At 40.0% G+C, this 21,574-nt stretch overlaps 1 protein-coding gene across 5 annotated transcripts in view; it reads right to left on the bottom strand.

The window, feature by feature from the left end:
• Positions 1-21,534, bottom strand: part of IFT57 (intraflagellar transport 57) — a 33,260-nt gene extending 11,726 nt beyond the window's left edge. For 2 of the 5 annotated variants that reach the window (XM_073306370.1, XM_073306409.1), the window contains exons 1-8: positions 21,280-21,532; positions 15,318-15,480; positions 8,652-8,770; positions 7,557-7,647; positions 4,636-4,704; positions 3,957-4,079; positions 3,576-3,614; positions 1,823-1,894 (exon numbers count right to left, since the gene is read on the bottom strand). In XM_073306370.1, the coding sequence (XP_073162471.1) occupies positions 1,823-1,894; positions 3,576-3,614; positions 3,957-4,079; positions 4,636-4,704; positions 7,557-7,647; positions 8,652-8,770; positions 15,318-15,480; positions 21,280-21,479 (876 nt within the window). In that variant the 5' untranslated portion in view covers positions 21,480-21,532. Of the gene's footprint in view, positions 1-1,822; positions 1,895-3,575; positions 3,615-3,956; positions 4,080-4,635; positions 4,705-7,556; positions 7,648-8,651; positions 8,771-15,317; positions 15,481-21,279 lie in introns of all 5 variants that reach the window. The other 3 variants (XM_073306390.1, XM_073306380.1, XM_073306398.1) reach the window with 3 other exon arrangements.
• Positions 21,535-21,574: the final 40 nt, after the last annotated feature.

Here is a 21,574-nt window from a genome sequence, read left to right as displayed (position 1 = left end):
TCATCTTGATCCCGCCACCCCTCCTCACGTTCATTTTGTGCTTTCCTGGACTCTGACATTGCTTCCTCCGCGCATTCTGCTGAGCTCTTTCAGTGCGGGAAGACTGCATGATCTCAGAGAATATTTCATCGCGAGTGCGGTTTTTTCAACTTCTTATCTGCGCTAGCCTCTGGGACGGAGATGATAGGGGGAGTGTTGAAATATTTGCAGCTGCGGGAGGAAAAAAAAGGGAGAGTAGTATTTAAAAAGACATTTTAGAGAACAATGGGTAGACTCTTTCATGGTGAACCAAGCTGTTAACATGACAGTACATGTGCTTTTGGTACAAGGTCGCCTCCTACCCCTCCCAATTCTCTGGGATGATCGCTTCACCCCTCCCCCCACCGCGTGGCTAACAGTGGGGAGGATTTCTTTTCAGCCACAGGCAAACAGCCCAGCAGGAATGGCCACCTCTGAATGTCCCCTTAATAAAATTCCCCTATTTCAACCAGGTGACCATGAATGATATCACTCTCCTGAGGATAACACAGAGAGATAAAGATCGGGTGTTGCTTGAATGCCAGCAAAACACCGGGACCATATGTTGCCATGCTTTGTTATGCAAGATTCCAGACTACATGCTACTGGCCTGGCATGGTTAAGTGTCCTACCATGGAGGATGGAATAAGGCTGCCCTCCCCAGAAACCTTTTGCAAAGGCTTTGGGAGTACCTCCAGGAGAGCTTCATGGAAATGTCCCTGGAGGATTTCTGCTCCATCCCCAGACACGTTAACAGACTTTTCCAGTAGCTGTACAGGCCGCAAACGCATCCCAAGTCTTCAGGGCAAATTAATCATTAAACACGCTTGCTTTTAAACCATGTATTATATTTACAAAGGTACACTCACCAGAGGTGCCTTCTCCACCTTCCAAGGTCCAGGAGCCCACCTTGGGAGAGTTGGGAGGGTATTGGCTCCAGGGTGATGAACAGTTCCTGGCTATCAGGGAGAATGGTTTCATCCTCATCTTCCTCATCCCCAAAATCCTCATCCCTGTTGAGTCAGACTCCCCCCTTGCAGGAGTCCACATACTGGGGTGGGATAGTGGTAGGGGCATCCCTAGAATTGCATGCAGCTCATCATAGAAGCGGCATGTCTGTGGGTCTGACCTGGAGCGTCCGTTTGCCTCTTTGGATTTTTGGTAGGCTTGCCTGAGCTCCTTAAGTTTCACGCGGCACTGCTGCAGGTCCCTGTTATAGCCTCTGTCCTTCATGCCCTTGGAGATTTTTTCAAATATTTTGACATTTCGTCTTTTGGAACGGAGTTCTGATAGCACGGATTAGTCTCCCCATACAGCGATCAGATCCAGTACCTCCCGTTTGGTCCATGCTGGAGCTCTTTTGCGATTCTGGGACTGCATGGTCACCTCTGCTGATGACCTCGCCACGCTGACCAAACAGGAAATGAAATTCAAAAGTTCCTGGTGCTGTTCCTGTGTACCTTGCTAGGGCATCTGAGTTGAAATTACTGTCCAGAGCGGTCACAATGGAACACTCTGGGATAGCTCCTGGAGGCCAATACTGTCAAATTGCGTCCACACTAACCCAAGTTCGACCTGGCAATGTCGATTTCAGCGCTAATCCCCTCATCAGGGAGGAGTACAGAAATCGATTTTAAGAGCCCTTTAAGTAGACAAAAATGGCTTCATTTTGTGGACGGGTGCAGGGTTAAATCCATCTAACGCTGCTAAATTCGACCTAAACTCATAGTGTAGACCAGGGCAAAGAAGGCAGTTAAAAAAATGCTGGAAGACCAGTAGAGTACTCTGAATGTACAAGACATACCCTCGTCTCTTTTAAAGCAGATTCGATTCCATCTTTGTGCTGATGCATTTGATCTATGTGGATTCTCCAATCCTAACAATACATCAGAAAGATAATAAAATGCCTAGATTATAAATTCAGATAACAGCATAAGCATGAAAGAGCTAAAGAGGCTTGTATGTGACTCAAAGCTATTGTCCTACCTGCCCATATCCATTGAGTACTGTTGCTGTGTGCAGTTGCACAGCTGCCATATTCCATCCCTTCAGGCAGCTGCTTTATGGTGAAGTAATTTATCAGACTCTTAAATGTCACACTGTGACATTCATGTCCAAAACCAAATACTGAACATGTCTGAGGCCATACTCTCTGGAGTGTATTTGATCTTCATTAAAGTTCTTCTGCTACAAAACATTGTGATGGGGCCTTCCAGACACAAATATTGAGACTATTGATTACAACTCCATGAACTCTGCTAGGTCTCAGGCAGAGAAAGAGGGCATAGCTAAAATGTCAAAAGACCTGCCAATGTTCAAATGGTCAGATCTTCCCTTTCCAATTCACCTCCAGAGTCATCAGGAGAAGAGAGGAAGGAAATGAAAAAGCAAGACTACCTAACCCCCTTCTTTGTAAGGGCAGGGGAAAGAAAGGGGGGGGGGGAGAAAAACGTACGGATGACAGCAAACATACATAAGCGACATATAGATTTGAGAAAAATACCTTATAAAATATTACTCCGTTTTCTAAAATCCGCACACCAAACCATGGCCCAATGTGGCAAAATACTTTAAGCATGAGTAGCTGCACTAACTTCAATGAGAATACAGGTGTGCTTCAGTGTTTTGCTAGGCTGGTGCCTATATGAGATGAGACCAGCACAGATCAGAGCTCTAGCAGCTGTTACACCTCTGAGGCTTATTGCCTATAATCTTGCTCATGTCCAACACAATCTGTTCAGAAATTAGGCAAAGGCTGCAAAAAGAAAAGATGAATTTTACACTGGCAGGTAGTAGAGGCTTAAAGTTTGGCAGCAGACCTTAGGTTACACATGTGACTTTTTGTTGGTTTGGTGAAAATTGGTTGTGATGTCAAATTTACAGGATAGGGTTGTTTTAGTTTTTTGTTAAGAAGTACTTTGGATTTGCACATACAGTAACTCCTCACTTAACGTTGTAGTTATGTTCCTGAAAAATGCAACTTTATGCGAAACAATGTTAAGCGAATCCAATTTCCTCATAAGAATTAATGTAAATGGGGGGTGGACGGGAATTTAGGTCCAGGGACATTTTTTTCACCAGACAAAAGATATTATGTACAGTATAAGTTTTAAAAAAATTTAAACAAACTGTTTCATATTGTACACAGCAATGAATGATTATGAAGCTTGGTTGAGGTGGTGGAGTAAGAGGGTGGGATATTTCCCAGGGAATGCCTTGCTGCTAAATGATGAACTAGCACTTGGCTGAGCCCTCAAAGGTCAACCACCCCCTGCTCCCTGACTGGCCCCCGGAACCCCTTACCCAGCCCTCCCCACTGCTGCCCCCTTACCATGCCTCTCAGAGCGGCAGGAGCTCGCAGCCCCACTGCCGGGATGGAGCCAGCCATCCTGGCCGTGCGCAGCGTCACTACAGAAGAAGGGGGACAGAGGAGGAGGGGCCGGGGGCGAGCCTCCCCGGCCAGGAGCTCAAGGGCCAGGTAGGACGGTCCCGCAGGCCGTAGTTTGCCCACCTCTGAAGTAGAATCTACATCTCTCATGTGGCTGACACAAACGTACCATCCAATAGTACTCCATGTGTTTGCTGTATTTCTGTAACTGTCCCAAAAAAACCTTTTATTACAAGCTAAATTAAAGGTTCAATCTGAAAAGTGTTTTCCATGTTTTAAAAGTTTCCACTGGAATTAAATTACACATTAGCAAATGACTGAAATGCTCGGATATTAGTACAGTATAAATTACTGTAGAATGTTAGAAAAACATTAAAATAAACAATTCTCTCTCTCTCAGATCTCTTACCGGGGACAGCAAGCTACAGGTAGTTTTGGAACATCTCACTGTAAACTATTCAGTGTTTTTTTAAAGATTGGGATATATAACTTCATCATAAACTGCTTATTCAATTCATTTATACCAAAACATACACATGCTCTTACACACCTTATTGTCAGTTCTGACTGTAACTTTCAGTTGTGGAAGAACACGTTCCACTTCCAGGTTCCATTCTGCTGCATCTGTTGTGGACTCTAAAATCTCTTCTTGTTTTGTGGATTCATTCATATCCTAAACAAACATTTCAATAGAAAACAATTGCTAGGTGATCAAGTTACAATGGCTTAAGACATTCAGAACAGGGAGAAATATTCATGGTTAGGAAAATTTACAACTATTTGATTTATATTATTTTATGATTTATTGTTGTTTCTTTGCACCTGTAAGTATTAGGATTTAAAACATCTTATCTGATTTTACTAAGTATTAAAATGAATGAGTAATGCATTACCAGTAAGATAACAGACATGAAACTATTTTAGACCCAATTAAAAAAAAATACGTACATAGAAACAAGGTGCTATTTAAGTTCTTGGAAGCTGATACTTCAAGATTTGTATAACTTCAAGAGATTCTGCAATTTAGAAACTTGATTTGTGTCTTTTAAAATAAGTTGGTCCTCTATAGTTAGTATGTTTTTGCTATTTATATTATATTAATATTTTCAGATGAAAATCAAGTGACAGCCTTTATTCATAATAAATTGTAAAACCGATGTAAATAAGTTATGGTTTAAGATGTTAAGATCTGCCATACTTTATCAGGGTGTTAATAGGTAATAACTTACTGATCTATAGGTTTGTGCCTTTAGAACGTTCAGATCAATAAAGTTCTCTTCATTGTCTGTCTCTTCTTCCTTAAAAGAAATGTTGCAAAACATTTCATTAGTAAATATTGCATTATTTTCCTTCAGCTTTTCCTGAACTGAAGCAGAACAAATAATATTTTTCAAGTTTTTGTAAAATATCATGTAGTTTTTGAAAGTGCAGCTTGTGTTTATCAAAATTCATATAAGCACATGCAGCATCTTTGGGTAGTATGTTTCTTTTATAGAAGTTAGATTTTAGCTGGGATTTTAAGGGGAAAATAAGGGAGCTGGGTGTCCAGTTCCCAAGACTCTTGAAAAACCACAGCCTTAATTCATTTGTCAAACGGAAGTTACATTCCATTCAGCTCAACAAGTGACACAATATCTTACATTAACATACACAAGGCAGATCTACTCCAAGGATCAGTTTAGTATTGGTGCAAATGACTAAATCTACACTTCATGCCAGTGCAAAATTTGGTCCTTAGGCACAATCCAGTTACCTTTAAGCTCTGCCAGGCAGGGACTGTTTGACATTTATTTGTACAGCATGTAACACAGCGAGGGTCTGGTCTGTGACTGAGCACTACCATAATATAAATAATAAAAAATAAATAATAATAGTTGTGAGACCCAAAGTCTAAACTGGGGTTTTAGGATTGACCAGCTAATATTCCCCAAGGAGTCTTCACCCTTGTTACTTATTAAAAGAAATATGATTCAGTACCAGTTTTATAAATTTTATTAAAACGATTACACTTAAAATCAAGAAAGCATATCACTAAAACTAAACTATTAACACTACTAAACTGAATTAAAAGTTAAAGTATATTGGATTGGAATTAAATCATTACATTAATACAACAAATATTCCTTATAATTCCAAAAAGGAATCAAAGGAGGTGGTTTTCCATTGGTAAAAACCCCAACTAAGGAGTTTTACCATTGGCAATGAAATCAAAATTTAGAGCTGGCTGAACATTCTATAACTGAAACCAAATTATTGATTAAAGTCTTCTAAACCACAACCTCAAAGTCAAATATAAGATTCCTCCTTAGATTTCAACTGTGTGGTATTCCTCGCCACCAACATAGATCACACAACCTCAACAAAATACTCTAGTGAGTAGAAGTCTGACAATTCTTAACAGTTTACAGCTGACAGGTTAAGTTTCTTAGGATTCTCAGACACAGAACACACTTTTACTGAACACTTAGGAGACTGAGTTTAGGATTTTTTAAAATCTGGGGAACTTTCTTTTTTGTGCCTTCCCTGTGTAGATTTTATGGATACTCATACACACATGCACCTATACAACCACACTTTCCTACCTTAAGATTAAAGAAGGTAAGGCTAGGATGTCTCCCAACTAATAAAAACAAAAAGGAAAAAAAGAAAGAAAAAAAAAGCCATACATAAGATAACAGGGGTTTACAAACTCTTCAACTCTTGCAGTCCGCTAGACTCTTCTGCCATAGGAGCTGGGACTGCAGTCAGTCAAAGAGCCAGATGACATTATTAACACAGTACTTCTCACTAGTTGGACCTTGTCCTCCGGGGGCAGGGAGGCTGGCCAAAAGGCTTCCATAACACTTTAGTCAATATCTTGACTTCCTCTCCCTAAACTGCCTGGCCTTAAGTCTCAAGAACACAAGTCTTCCCTCAGGTGGTTTGTTGACCCAACAGGAGAGGCTTTTTTACTTTACCCTTAATTCTTTTGGCTTGTGAATTGCACATACTCAGCCTGGCCTCACCTCCCTCCAATGCCTTTTGACAAATCAGGTGCCAGGCTAACACATGTTTGAGTTAGGTCATGTTTAGCTAGCATCATATTTGGGAAAAGTACTCCTTAAGCCAGCAATTAAAAAAAATATTCAATGCTTGCATGCCACAGAGGCTGCATATCCATGACTCCGAGAAAATCAAAAACACAGAATGGAGGCCACTTTTGAAGATGCTGACATGATCTCATCCAGATGAAAAGATCCTGTGATGATGTCATACCACCAGTTTATGGAAAATTAGACTCAAGTCCTATAAAAATATCTGAGTGAAAAAGACCTTTAGCAACCAAACAGCCACTCAACATCCATCCATCAGAAGAAATTAAAAATACATTTGTACATCTTAAGTCCAGGTTTCACAATCTTTTGTTAACAATGCAGCCTTACAATAATCTTTATATTTAGGAACTAGGCGATAGGAATTTTCCATCTTAACCGAAAAAGAAACACCAAAGTAAATCAGCATAGAAACCATTTACAACAGAAATAATTAAAATGTACAAGGCCTACCTCTGTATGCACTGTTTTTCTTTCTGAGTACTACTAATAATTCAAGTCTGTGGAAAGACTTCATTTGGAGTTGGATTGGACTCAGGTTGCAAATGCTTCATTCAAGAAATATATCTTGTTCCGTAACTCACATTTAGGTTCTAGACTATTTGTGTAAATAAGGGTTTTAGGATTGGGCCCTGCATTTGTGAAGTGGTGTGTGACTTTTTAGCAATAGGCCAGTTCCTGAAGTCCTTGCTCAAACAAAAACTCCAATTAACATCAATAAGAGTTTGCCTCAGTAGAAACAAAGCACCTCAGGATTCAGTCCCATAGTAAATAATGTATTTATTTCTATACCACCATAAATGTCTATGATGCTTTACAATACTTGTACATGCAGATAAAGACAGATGCTCTGCCAGGTTTACAGTCTAGAGCACTATGCTCTAAATTAAATTAAATTAAAATGAGAACAAGAGGAAGTAAAGAGGAGCTGACAACACAGGAAAGTCTAGGGAAAAAAAGATGAGGGTGTGGACAATATCAAAACAATAAAATAAAGAACACTAGAACAAAAAGCTCACCGTTGAGAAGTATAACTGGAAAAAATCATATGGACCTACCTCAATTTCTTCCTCCAGTTTATTAAGTGTCAATTCTGCATCATCTTCTGTTATTGCTTCTTCTTCTAGCTCCTCTGTTGGGTATGCTGGTCTGAAACAACATACATGTTCTCAGAACATTCAGCTTTCAAAACAAACAATAAATGTACTTCTCAAGAAGAATTATAAACAAACAAAATTATTAGGAGAGAGTTATGGATGCTGACTATGCCCAGGTATAATGAAGCACAGTGATGAGGAATTTACATTGACACAACACATTACAGACTTGACCTGAAAAATTTTCACTAGTCTAGCCTTAGAACTCAACACATGGATTCACTATTGTGCCAAACAGTACAGTTTCTCTCTTGTGAAGACACCTAGGGATTAGGTTCAGATTCATTTTCACTTGTGACTTAATCTTACAAGCTTCAAGCATGAGTCACTACAGATTAATTTTTGTCTTATTGACAATGTTTAAGTGATACATAATAGTAAACAGTATATGTTAGTCATTAAATTCATTTCCTCTGTACCATTTCAGAGCCAAACTAAGGATATTTTTTTTAAGTGTTTTTAAACAAAATTTCACTTCTTGGAAATTCCTCTCTGCTCACCTTTCTCCCAAATTTTCCTTCTCATCACAATATGTACTGATCTTATTGTTTAATTGCATCTAGACACTAAAGTTTACTTTACTTACCATTGAAAGAGTCAGAAATTAGGTATTGAGAGGTTATAACAAGACATCAATCAATAGGTCACTACCCAAGTGTTTGACTAGCAAAAGATAATACTATAGAGGAAGATAAACGAGAGCATTTAAACTAACCCAGCTAATCTAATCTAGTTAAATGAAAGGGAAAAAAAATTGTCCAAATTCAGCTCTGGTGTAACTCCACCAAATTGAGTGGTAGTGCATTTGGAATTAATTTGTCCTACTGTTACAAGCTTGACTGAACTAATCTTTTGAACCTGTGTAACTACAAATAAAGATTTAACACTTATTTGTTCTGGCTTCATTAATGTACACGAGGTCTGTCATCCTGTACAATTAGCATTTGTTCATTTGAAAACAAGTCATACAGGGGGATTCTTATAAGTACACTATACCTTTTCCAGCTAAAGTCAGTATGTTTCAAGGCTTCTTCAGCTAAACAATCAAGAACATAACATGCTTGCTCTCCATAACCTGCCTTTAACTTTGAAGGAGGAAAATCCACAGACCTCCCCTAAAACAAACAAATACAAGATCACTGGCCAGCAATTATGAATGTTTTCTTTCAGACAGGTAACCAGATTTTCTTGACTATTACCAAAGTGTTCACAGCATATGGTGCTTCTACAAATTTCTACCCACTTTTATTTAACTATTTCTTTATTTAGGAAGTTTTAACAGGTTTACAAATTCTTGTCATGTAAATATCAGAGACAAAACAATAATTATAATAAATGTGCTTTTGTTTAGAGAAACATTATTCTGTAATACAATCATCAGATCTTTCTATTTAACAGTGTATTACCACATTACAGAGTGAGCATATTTACAGTACTCCACACTGTTTCTAGTGATTTTATTAAATGATGTGAAATCTCTAATTACATATATTTCAAAAATTAGGCATGTCTATTGAAAAAATTGGCCAGGTATACTGGGGTTTTTTTTGGCAGATGAACACACGGAGTATTGAATAAATCTAAATGGCTATGAACCCTCTGTTTTGATGGGTACATAATTCATACATTAATTTTTCCATATTTTTTGAACAATTCCTCTAGAGTTGGACGCACTATTTTTCTTTTTCCAATGAGAGGCTATCAACAGCTGAGCAGCTACTAGCAGATGAGAAATTAATTCATTCCCTTTTGTGTGACCATTTCCACCAGAAAGCCGCAGGAGCATTAAGTATCCAACAAGTTGTAATATTTGATTATGAATCACATCCCAATACTCTCTAATGACTGGACATAAAATCTCTTTCACCACAATTTCTCCAATATAGATATAAAGATGGAATGGGGATAAATTTTTAACCTGACTGGCATGTGGTACCATTCAAACAGTATCTTAAGAAACTTTCTTTTATGCAACAGAGCGAGAGTGACAGTCCTCTTTTCCAGCTCAAATCTCATTCCTCTGGGGTAATTTGTCTGTCCAGGCCCTTTCCCCAACAGATCATATATGGACATGTTTTTGTTAGGAAAGTTGTCTGCAAAGACTCATGTAAAATTACCGGTAGTTATTTTTATGTTTCCTAACTGGCCTGACTCCATCACTTCTATTCAAGTTAGCTTTCTGTACATGACAGTTTTTCTAGAAAGTTGGGACAAATAAAGTCACACTTGAAAGTAGTGGTACCATTGGAGAGTAGGATGGTTAAAGTTAGTTTCAATCTCTAAATAAGTTAGAAAAGTTTCTTTGCTGAATAGCTGGCCAACCATATGTAGTCAATGGCTTCCCCATTCTTTAAAACTCTCTGCAAATATCCAGATCTTGAACCAATAGGTGTCATTGGTGAGCGAAAATAATTTATTTATAGTTCTATCCCCAACCCACAGAATAACTGTTGCTATTTTTGAAGGGAAAGAGGATATTTATTAATTATTATTAATTAATAATAACAACCACCATAATCTGTGGTACTCTAGAAATATTTATAGTGCTACAATTTTCTTGTTCCATAAAGATCCTGTGTTTGGCTGAGTTTGAGCATCCCCAACCCATTATTGCTTTGAGATGGCTGGCTTGACAGTACCATCAGAGAGTATTTGGAACAGCTAGGCCACTCTGTTCAATGAATTTGCACAAAGTATCTGCGCTCACTCTTGGTCGTTTCTTATTCCATATAAATACTAACATTCTTTATATTTCTGTAATCTTGAAACAGGAAAGAAATCTTTGGCAAAATATTCATTTTGATTGTGATTATTTTTCCCAAACAAGAAACTGCATACTTCCCCAAGCACTGCAGATCTTTTTTATTTGCTGAAATAGTGGTTTGACATTTAAATCACGGTGCTCTAGGTTGTTTGAGATTTGAATTCCCAGGTATTTTATAGGTATTTTATAGAATTTGTTGTCCATTTGTACCCAAATATCTTCTGGAAGGACTTCAGAGTCTGGCAAATATATAGATAGCTAGCATTTCAGATGTGACAATTTCCTTTGAGTCCAGACGCTTTCCCAAAGTCATGAATTTCTTTAAATACGAGTTTTAAGGAAATGTTTGGGTTAGATAAAAATAATTTCATATCATCAGCAAATAAAGCTATTTTCTGATGTGTTCCTTCAAATTCTATTCCTGTGATAGGAACAATAATCTATCTCCTGTTTAAACAGCTCCATGGCCAGCGAAAAAAGTAAAGAAGACAATGGACACCCCTGCCTAGGCCGTCTGTAATTCAAAGAGGGGAGATTTAGTCCTATTAACTCGCACAGTTCCTTTTGGGCTTGTGTAAATAGCATTTATCCATTTAAGGAACTGGAGGGCCAACTTCTATACAGGACATGGCTTAGAATAGAGTGTAACCGTCCGTTTCTAAAGCTCGCTCTCTGTGTCAAGTGATAACAAAACAAATGGGGGATCTTGTTTTGATCTGGAATTACGGATTATTCCAAGGACTCACTGAATAGCATCTGAATTTGTTTATCTTTAATGAATCCAGTTTGATCTGGGTTTACATAAACTGAGAGCATGGACTGCAATCAGCTAGCTAGTATTTTTGCTAAAATATTTACGTCATGATTCAGCAGTGATACATGAGCCTCTAAGAGCTGCATAAGGTAAGGCTGTCGCCAATTTTAGGGAGAACAATGATAGGAACTTCCACAACTTATGAAAGAAACTAACAGAATGGTACAGAAGGAACCCCTCAAGTGACCACACCCCCCCCCACATCCTTGGGGAAAAAAATCTGCAGCCAAATGGGGAGGGAGAAATCAATAGCTAATGAGAGGTGGGAGTCCTGGGAGTATCTCTGAGAAGGTAACAACGATTGTGGAGAATCAAGAGCAGCAAGGCAGCTAAATGGGCAAGGAGGCAGGTAAGGGTAAATGAGAAACAGGCAAAGAACAAACAGAGCAGAAAATAGGGTATGGGAGGAGAAGCAGCAGGTTCTCACCAGCATACGGTCTGCTCATGTTCTTGTTTATAATTTTTCTGTTTATTACTGTCCTTTTTGTTTATGGAAGAACATCCTTACCATTCCAAGGAGATGCTCCATTATTAGACGTTTCCATAAGATGTCGTCACTTTAAATATTTTAAAACAGAGTATTCATTATATAGTTTCTCTTTTTACAATAGGTTTTGAATAGCTATTGGTTGTGGAGTATTGTCTGGTTGTAACCTTCCTGTAGTTGCTGTCCATGGAATATCTATCCTCATCAGTTCTTTCTTTTAATTCAATTTTAATTCTTTTAATTTAATTCCAACTTTGTTGGAAAAACATTTCCCTATAGTTCCTGTTAACAGAGCAGTTTGTGTCAGACTTTTATTCCTTAATAGAAAAATAAAGAACTCCAAAGTATGAGCCTAATTCTGAATCACTAACATCAATGGGAATTTTAACCATTGATTTCAACAGGAGTAGGAACATTAACATTTGTACAACATTTTTTAAGAGAAAAATCTTCAGTGTGTATATAACAGTGTATTTCCCAGGCACCTTTTGTAGCAATGGAAAAAAGTAAGTCTGATTTAACCCATTTTACAGAATGTTAAACTCAACTATTTTTGCGGAACACTGGTTCCTCTTCTACTGAGGTGGAGGCCATCCAAACTTCAGCCCTCTCTCCCCTTAGAAGATTGGCTAATCTCCTGAGGGACAAACCGTCTAGCAGGGGGGCGTTAAACTAAAAACAAAAGGGGAAGGTTAAAAAGAGGGATGATATAAACACTCACTTAACACAAAAAGAGAGGTTGAGAACAAAATTTTTCAAGGAAGCAAAGAACACGAAGAGAAGAAATTCCTGAATTGCCTATACACCAATACTAAGAGCCTAGGTAACAAATAAGAGCAATTGGAATCACTCATTTAATTATCATAAATTTATTCTAGCTGGTATTACTGAAACCTGGTGCAGTGATTCACATGACAGCAATGTTAAAATCAATGGTTATCGTGATGCTTGCAGACCAAGTGCCAGCTTGTGCCATGGCCCCAGGCCTCCCTGAACAGTTACAGATGCATAGCTGGAAACCAGTCTTGCTTACCTGCGTGTTGGCATTACTAAAATAGATATTAGATGTTAAATTGCTATGGATGTGTTTAGACTTTATAAGTGATTATTATATATATATATATATATATATATATGCATCCTACCAGCATTTCATAATCTTTATGGCCCATGGTATAAAGTTATCTTGAGTATTTGCACTGTAAACCTCTGTAATTGTGTAACTCACCAAACAGGAAAAGGAGCACTGATTAAGGTAAAGTGCTCATCCATTGCCCACTGAAGGCACATGACGTATCATGTAGCATCAAAGGACAGAGACTTTGCTGATTGCATTCCATACTCCCTCCAGGAAGGAGAGACCTACGCATGAACTCATCTCATCAGTTTGGATAAAAGTCCCTGACAAGGAGAAATTGAATCTCTCTTTGCTGCTTGAGCTCTCACAGGGGTTGAGCTAAGAAACAAAAAGCAGAGACCCCCACAGAGTCATTCTGGGTTAGCCCTAAAAACATTCAGTGGATAGATTACTGCATCTCTGTCACCTTTTGGAACCATAGACTGTGACTCATTTGTGCTTATATGTTGCCTGCTTTAAGCTGTAAATAACTCTCTCTCTCTTTTTCCTACTTAATAAATCCTTAATTAGTTTACTATAGAAATGGCTACCAGTGTTGTCTTTGGTGTGAGATCTAAGGTACAAATTGATCTGAGGTAAGCGATCGGTCTCTTGGGACTGGGAGCAACCTGAATATTTTGTGAGTTTTGGTTTAAGTGACCATTTATCATTAAGTCCAGTTCACCTGGATGGCAAGATAGACTAGAGTGCTCAAGGGGCTGTCTGTGACTCCATGATAAGACTGTTACAGTGATCCAGGAGTTCACATTTGTTACTGGGTTGGTGAAACCTAATTACAATGCACACCATCAGTTTGCTGTGTCTGTCCGGCTTTGACAGTCTGTTCTGAGGATGGCAATCACGGCTGTGAACCACTCCAGACAGCATGACAGTTGCAAACTATTTAGGAAGGACATATATAAAAGGGGAGGGAGAGAGGCATTCTAGGTAAAAAATGGCATTAGCTGTTTCCCAGTCACTGATAACTTGGAAGAAAATGATAGTGAATGCAGATAAAACATGAGATGGGGTATTAGTTGGTGTCCGCTAGAGAACACCAAATCACACAACGGAACAGAATGACCAGCTTCTTACGTGCCTAACTATAATGTCTTGGGGAAAAAACCCTATGTGATCATGGGAACTTCAATCAGAGTGACATATACTGTCCTGGTAATAGAATATCCTTGGAATTTCTGATTCAAAAAGTGTTGCATCCAACATGCAACCAAAGACAAACACTGGTAGCCAATTCTATAGTAAACTAATTAAGGGTTTATTAAGTAGGAAAAAGAGAGAGAGAGAGTTATTTACAGCTTAAAGCAGGCAACATATAAGCACAAATGAGTAGTGGACCTTGTCTTGACAGATAAAGAGGAACTGATCATAGAACTAAAAAATTAGTGGTAACTTAGGTACCAACTAACTTAATGTATCTTTTTGATGATATTACAAGTTTGATGGATAAAGGTCATAGCACTGATAATATACTTAGGCTGATGACCGCTCTGCCTCTTTGGCGACAGTGACCTTAATAATTTGTGTGTGTTTACAGTGAGGGACTGGAAACTGCAGGGAAATGTTTCTGGGGAACGGAGAAACTGGGGTTCACTGATTGTTACCTGCAAGGCAAGGTTTGGACTGGCAGAGTCTCGCGGAGTTTGCTGGCAAGGCAGATAGACTGGAGTGTCAAAAGGGAGCTGAGACACAGTTTAGCAACAGCACAGCTCTCAGTTGCTGTGGCAGAGGAGTAACACAGGATATGTTTACACTGTAATAAAACACTCCCGGCTGGCCCACGTCAGTTGACTCTGGCTTGAGGGCCTTGGGCTGTGGGGCTATAAAACTGCAGTGTAGACATTCAAGCTCCAGCTTGAACCAACAGTTGCTTACAGTTCTGGGTATCCTGAGGAGAGCAACAGATGTATAACAAGACCTAGTGTCTGGAAGCTGAAGCTAGACAAATTCAGACTGGAAAAAAAGGCATTAATTTTTAACAGTGAGGGCAATTAACCATTGGAACAATTTACCAAGAGTCGTGGTGAATTCTCCATCACTGGCAATTGTTAAACCAAGATTGAAGGTTTTTCTAAAAGATATGATCTAGGAATTATTTTGGGGAAGTTCTATGGCCGGTGTTATACAGGCACTCAGACTCACTAGATGATCGTAACAGTCTCTTCTGGCCTTGGAATCTATGAACTACTCAGAGCTGCGTGTGTGTGATAATAGCAATCAAGGTTAAGAGAAAGCTTACTGTAGAATGAAGCCATTTTTGCAGTTCACTACAGGGAATTAGTGGCCCCAGACTTTATAAGCTTCATGTTAAGTTTCATGGTATGAAACTTACAACTAACAAGAGTCTGTCAAGTCTTCAGAATTGTAAGCATAGAGATTGAAGAAGCAATTACTACCATTTCTAAAGTTTATAAGCACATCTAACACACCTTTGAAAACACAAAAATATTTTCAACACTTACAAATGATCGCAACTCTGAGAGTATGTTTGATATTGTTGCGTTGGGGTCATCATATTCTTGTGGCTGTTCGAAGGGATGTCCTGCTTTAGTAATCAGCCAAGCAGCAAGAGTGCAAAACATGTAGAACTGCTCGCCGGGATTAATGGGCAATGCAAAGTAGTGCCTGTTTAAAAAGGGAAAAAAGTTAAATATGGGATTCTCTGAACCTTAGAAGCCTCAGTTATAGGGCAACACAGCATTGGAAAGCAGTTTCCTTAACAAGTTAGTTTGTGATAAGCTATTCACTTTTAGTAGCTTCCACTATAAATAAGGTCACAAAATGAGACCACCCAAGCCACTAGTATCTATCATGTATGTGACACACATAGAAAGAAAGACTACAGGTTTTACATGCAGTTCACATCTCCTGCCTTTAGTGAATGAGCAACCAACAAGTATGTCTTAATGAGCAAATAATTTGAGAGTGTTTTTGGAGTCCTCTGTGGAACCAAACAGACCTTGGTCCTCCTTCTCCACCTGGCTCATGCAGTTTCAATTACTCTGAATTGAGCTAGCCTCTTGCTTTTTATAAAACCCCAAATAACTCTTCTACAGCACTCTCAGACCCTTAAAATACAGTGGGCTCAATTCTCTTCCCCCTTCCTGCTGACTTCCATGAAATCAGAATCTGGCCCTATTATTCCAAAGACATCACCATCAAGTGATTACCTTGAAAGGGTCTATGCAAAATGTTCCTTCCAACAAATTGTACACAGAATAACATTAATTTGACTGATGGTAGATTTCTAATGTTTCACTAAAGGAAAAAAATGCAGTGTGAAAATAATTAGTTTCAATTCCCACGAGTGGCCAAATGAAAAAAATTGGTAATAAATCTATAGAAAAACAATAAGCAAAATAAATAAATAATGAATATCAAAGGGCTGTTAACCCTAATTTAAAAAAAAAAAAAAAAAAGAGTCAGGAAAGAATTAATTCCAAATTTAAATATAAACCCATCTAGGAGAATACTAAAACAAATGGCTAATTTTCAAAACTTACATTCCTTAAAAAGACTTCCTTACATTTATCAGGAAAGCTCATTAGATGAAATATTAGACATTTGGAAGAACTGTTCGTAGAGGGGCCAAGGAAGAAGCCCAAAGAGGAAGAGGCAATGCAGAAGGACCCAGTGCCTGGCAAGTGGAAGTCACATTCTTTGTTATTATAATAAATGGGAGACATTTTGGGCTATGGTCCATTTAACTGTTATTTCGGAAGATATTACATGCAGGAGGTTTATTTAGCTTCTGTTGAGAAGAGAAGCAATGCCATTTCTGTGGCGCCATTTCCCTGCTCCCCAACACCACATGGGATCCAAGATAGAGTCCCAGAGAGGAAAAACAACTGAGATGCAACTAGCTTTGTTTAGATTAGCATTTACTAAAGCATGCTTATTTTACAAGATGCTTATTGTTACAAAAAGGGATCTGGGTAGCAGGCACAAGTGCATATTTCAGGAAGCTACCAGTCTGTTTGTAACGGTCATGCTGGAGCGCTGTTTTGAGTTTCACTGCTGTTGGCGTTGCTGTAGTGTCCTAGGCTGCTTTCATTACAAGTCCCAATGGCAACAAAGCTCCCTGAGGATGGCTATATTTTCTTAGGCCCCTGTTTAGTCGCAGTATGCTGTCTGCGGTGCGAGAGGGAGGCTGTCAATTCTACAGCTATATAGCACGCACACCCTAGCTCAGCATATTATCGATTTTTTTGCCCAACTTTTCATCCACGCCAGGCTGGTCAAGCTTGAAAACCAGGTGGTAGAAACTCCAAATGATCAGCCAGATTGTGGAGCAGGGCATAGTCGTAGTGCCCACCTCTGTAATTCACTAGCCGTCTCCATTCATTGTTATGCTGTTCAGTCACCAGCCTCTTAGAAAAAAAAATCTATCTATGCAAAGGAGGTTTTTCAATGTTACTGTAGTATGCTTTGTTCTTAAACTGTTTTGGTTGTAACATAGGACAAGTCCAAGTTTTAGAAAAAGTTTCATATGGATTCAGATTCTCTAATAAAACCTCTCTCCATATTTAAGCTCAACCGCCTACAAAAAATATAACTGGGAAACATTCTTAGGGCTTCCAATTTTAGGTTTTAACTAGGGCTGCCAAGCAATTAAAAATTTAATCACGATTAACTGCACGATTAAACGATAATAAAACATTTGTTTAAATATTTTTGAATGTTTTCTACATTTTTTAATATATTGATTTCAATTTCAACACAGAATACAAAGTGTACAGTGCTCCCTTTATATTTATTTTTGATTACAAATATTTGCACTGTAAAAAACAAAATAGTATTTTTCAGGTCACCTAAGTACAGTAGTGCCATCTCTGTATCATGAAAGTTGAACTTAAAACTGTAGAATTATGTACAAAAAATAACTGCATTCAAAAATAAAAGAATGTAAAACTGTAGAGCCTATGAGTCCACTCAGTCTTGTTCAGCCCATCACTCAGACAAACACGTTTTTTTACATTTGCAAGAGATAATGTTGCCTGCTTCTTGTTCACAATGTCACTGAAAGTGAGAACAGGTGTTCATATTGCACGGTTGCAGCCAGCATTGCAAGGTATTTACATGCCAGATGTGCTAAAGATTCATATGTCCCTTCATGCTTCGTCAACCATGCCAGAGGACATGTGTCCATGCTGATGACAGGTTCTGCTCGATAACGATCCAAAACAATGCGGACCGATGCATGTTCATTTTCATCATCTGAGTCAGATGCTACCAGCAGAAGGTTGATTTTCTTTTTTGGTGGTTCGGGTTCCGTAGTTTCTGCACTGGAGTGTTGCTCTTTTGAAGACTTCTGAAAGCATGCTCCACACTTCATCCCTCTCAGATTTTGGAAGGCACTTCAGATTCTTAAACCTTGGGTTGAATGATGTAGCTATTTCACATTGGTACCTCCTTTGTGTTTTGTCAAATCTGCAGTGAAAGAGTTCTTAAAATTAAAATGTGCTGAGTCATCTGAGACTACTATAACATTAAATATATTGCAGAAATTGGGTAAAACAGAGCCGGAGACATACAATTCTCCCCCAAGGAGTTCGGTCACAAATTCAATTAATGCATTATTTTTTTTAACTGGTGTCATCAGCATGGAAGCATGTCCTCTGGAATGGCAGCCGAAGCATGAAGGGGCATACGAACGTTTAGCATATCTGGCACGTACATACCTTGCAATGCATGGGACTTTTGTAGCCAGCATTGATTTGTTTTTGAGTGCAGTTATGTAACACACACACAGAAATCTACATTTGTATGTTGCACTTTCACGATAAAGAGATTACACTACAGTACTTGTATGAGGTAAACTGAAAAAATACTATGTCTTTTATCATTTTTATAGTGCAAATATTTGTAATAAAAATAATCATAAAAAGTGAACAGTGTATACTTTGTATTCTGTGTTGTAATTGAAATCTGTATATTTGAAAACATAGAAAAACATCCAAAATATTTAATAAATTTCAATTGGTATTTTACAGATTAACAGTGCGATTAAAATAGCGATTATAATTAATTTTTTTAATCACAATAATTTGAGTTAATCGTGTGAGTTAACTGTGATTAATCGACAGCACTGGTTTCAACTGTTTAGACACCCTCCAATACCCCCCCCCGGAAATAAATGCATTGTTTATTCAACCACCACCACAAAACCACCAGAAATGGTTACTCAATTCATGCTGACTTCACCCCTTCCCCAGGGCAGTATGTTTATACAAGCAACCGAAACCTCAGTATACTGCCAAGCCCACATAAAATATAGCAGTGGCACATACATTTCAAGGCTCATAACAGTTTACAAACATCACACACCCTCATCTACATCACCACGTGAACCTAGGATGAGGTTACACAAGGCATGTCTGATATCCTTTGCCTACCTGGATCCAGCCCCACTAAAGACAGGTGCACTTTCTGGTTGCTGTATTGGGCCTGCAAACCAGCAACATTTACAGTCCACTCCAAGCAAAAATGCTCTCCTCGTGCCTCATAGGTGTTGTGCAGTGTGCAGCATGCCACAATGATATTGGCAACACTGGGAAGGCAGCACAGTCTTTCCCTGAGTCTTCCGCCAAATGTGCACTCCATCCTCATCCTACAATCACTAAGCCTGAAACTGAACCTTCTTTTGCCAGAGCTTCTGAAGTCAGGGTATGGTTTAATGAGCCATGTCAGAAAAGGGTAAGAAGGATCCCCTAAAATTAGTGGGCACAGAGACCCTGTCACTTGGAGGGACTTGTGCATGCTTGTCCAAAAAGGGACCAAAGTCACAAAACTGCATTAAAAATAATAAGATTTAAAACCAAACCAAACCAAAAACAGAGTTCTTTTTATTTACCTTCTGTGTTTTGAATGTTTGCAATGTACTAGGATCACATTTTCATACTTTATGCCTGAACAATAAGGGCTAGATTATTTTTATATAAAAACAAATGAAGAATCTCATATTCCCATGACTCCAAAGCTAGGGCTTTAAGGAACACACCAATTTTCATGGGACTTCTGACAAAAATCACGAGAGCTGTCAACACTGCAATCTGCCAATGTACAACAAGTTGTAGGATTGAGACCTTAGATTGTAAACTCTTCAGGGCAGGAACTGGCACATCCTCTTAGATGCAATTACTTCACACAACAGTATGGGTCCCTGATCCCATTGGAAGCCTTTGGGCGCTAAAACGGTATAAGTAATAATTTCACTAGTTCTCCAGTCTCTGTAGTTATCCAAGGCAGATGAAACCTGAATATCTCATAATACTTATTTTTAAAAATAGACACAAACTTCAAAGAAAAAGAAACAAGACTTTTGGGAAGTTAATAAACTTGACAAGAGTTAGGGCTTGTCTACACTTAGGCTATGTCTACACTAGCACTTTTGTTGGTAAAATTTTTGTCGGTCAGGGGTGCAAAAAAAACCATACCCCGACTGCCAAAAGCGCCAGTGTGGACAGAGCTGAGTCGGCAGGAGACACATAGCTACTGCCACTTGATGGGGGTGGTTTAATTATGTCCTTGGGAGAGCTCTCTCCTGCTGGCATAGGGCGGCTACACAGGAGACCTTACAGCAGCACAGCTGCAGCAGTTCAGTTGTTGTGTCATAAGGTCCCTAGTGTAGACAGTTTTATAGTGCTGCAGCTGCAGCACTGTAGGGCTTAATGAAGATGCTACCTATGACAATGGGAAAGTATAGCTAGATCGGTATAACTATGTTGCTCAGGGGGGTGGATTTTCCACACTGCTGAGCGATGTAGTTCTACCAACTTAAGGTTGTAGCATAGACCAGGGCATAAGTAGACAGCTTGCGTACTGCAACCAGCGCCAATCCTGCTAACGAATATCTTGCCCTTTCCTTGTGCGCCCCGTTCTGTCTGAACCCGTTCTTTCCCACCTCATGCTTAGATTGTCAGCTCTTTGGGAAAGGGACCATCTTTCTTTTCCTGGGCTGTACAGGGCCTGGCACAACAGGGTCCTGGTCCACGACAAAACCCACTCCCGTCCAAGAAGCGAGCAACAAACCACTCCTACTCTCCCCGGTGTGTGTGTGTGTGTGTGTGTGTGTGGTCCGGGGGGGGGGGGGGCAGTTGCTACCAAGAGGCCCACATACATCCCCATGCCCCACGCACCCAGACTGTGGAGGGGTCAGACCCAGCAGCCCCCGTGCCCAGCACGGAGAAGAGGGTGAGAGACAACCAGCCCCCCCCACCCCCCGACGCTGGCAGAGCATAGCCCGTCCCAGTGCTGAGCTGCGGCTGCCGGGGGCGGGCGCCGCCCCTTCAATCCCAGCAGGCCCCGCTCCCGGGGACACCGTCCCCTGCCCCTCCCCCGCGTGTGGGTGGGGCGGGAGAAGAATGGGCCCGAGTCCCGGGGCGGCAACGGGGGTCAGGGGTCACCGGCCGGGTCAGGGGTCACCTGGACAGGGGCCGCAAATGGTGGCGCCGCAGCGCCGCCGCCTCCTCCTCGTAGTTCAGCAGCTTCAGCTTCTCCAGCAGATCCTCCATCATCGCAAACATGTGATAGGCCGCGCCCGGGCCCCGCTCCGCCGCCGCCGCCGCCGCCGCCTCCAGCTCCTCCCCGCCGCGGCGGGCGCCCCCGGCGGCCTCGTCCGCCATCAGCCGCCCCCCACCGCAGAGTCGGACCCGCAGCCCAGCCGCGTCACCGGGGAAACAAACCCCACCCCCTGACCAATCACCTCTTCGCCACGCCT

Source organism: Lepidochelys kempii, chromosome 1, assembly GCF_965140265.1.
Source record: "Lepidochelys kempii isolate rLepKem1 chromosome 1, rLepKem1.hap2, whole genome shotgun sequence".
NCBI lineage: Eukaryota > Metazoa > Chordata > Testudines > Cheloniidae > Lepidochelys > Lepidochelys kempii.
This window is presented reverse-complemented; position numbering and strand designations above follow the sequence as displayed.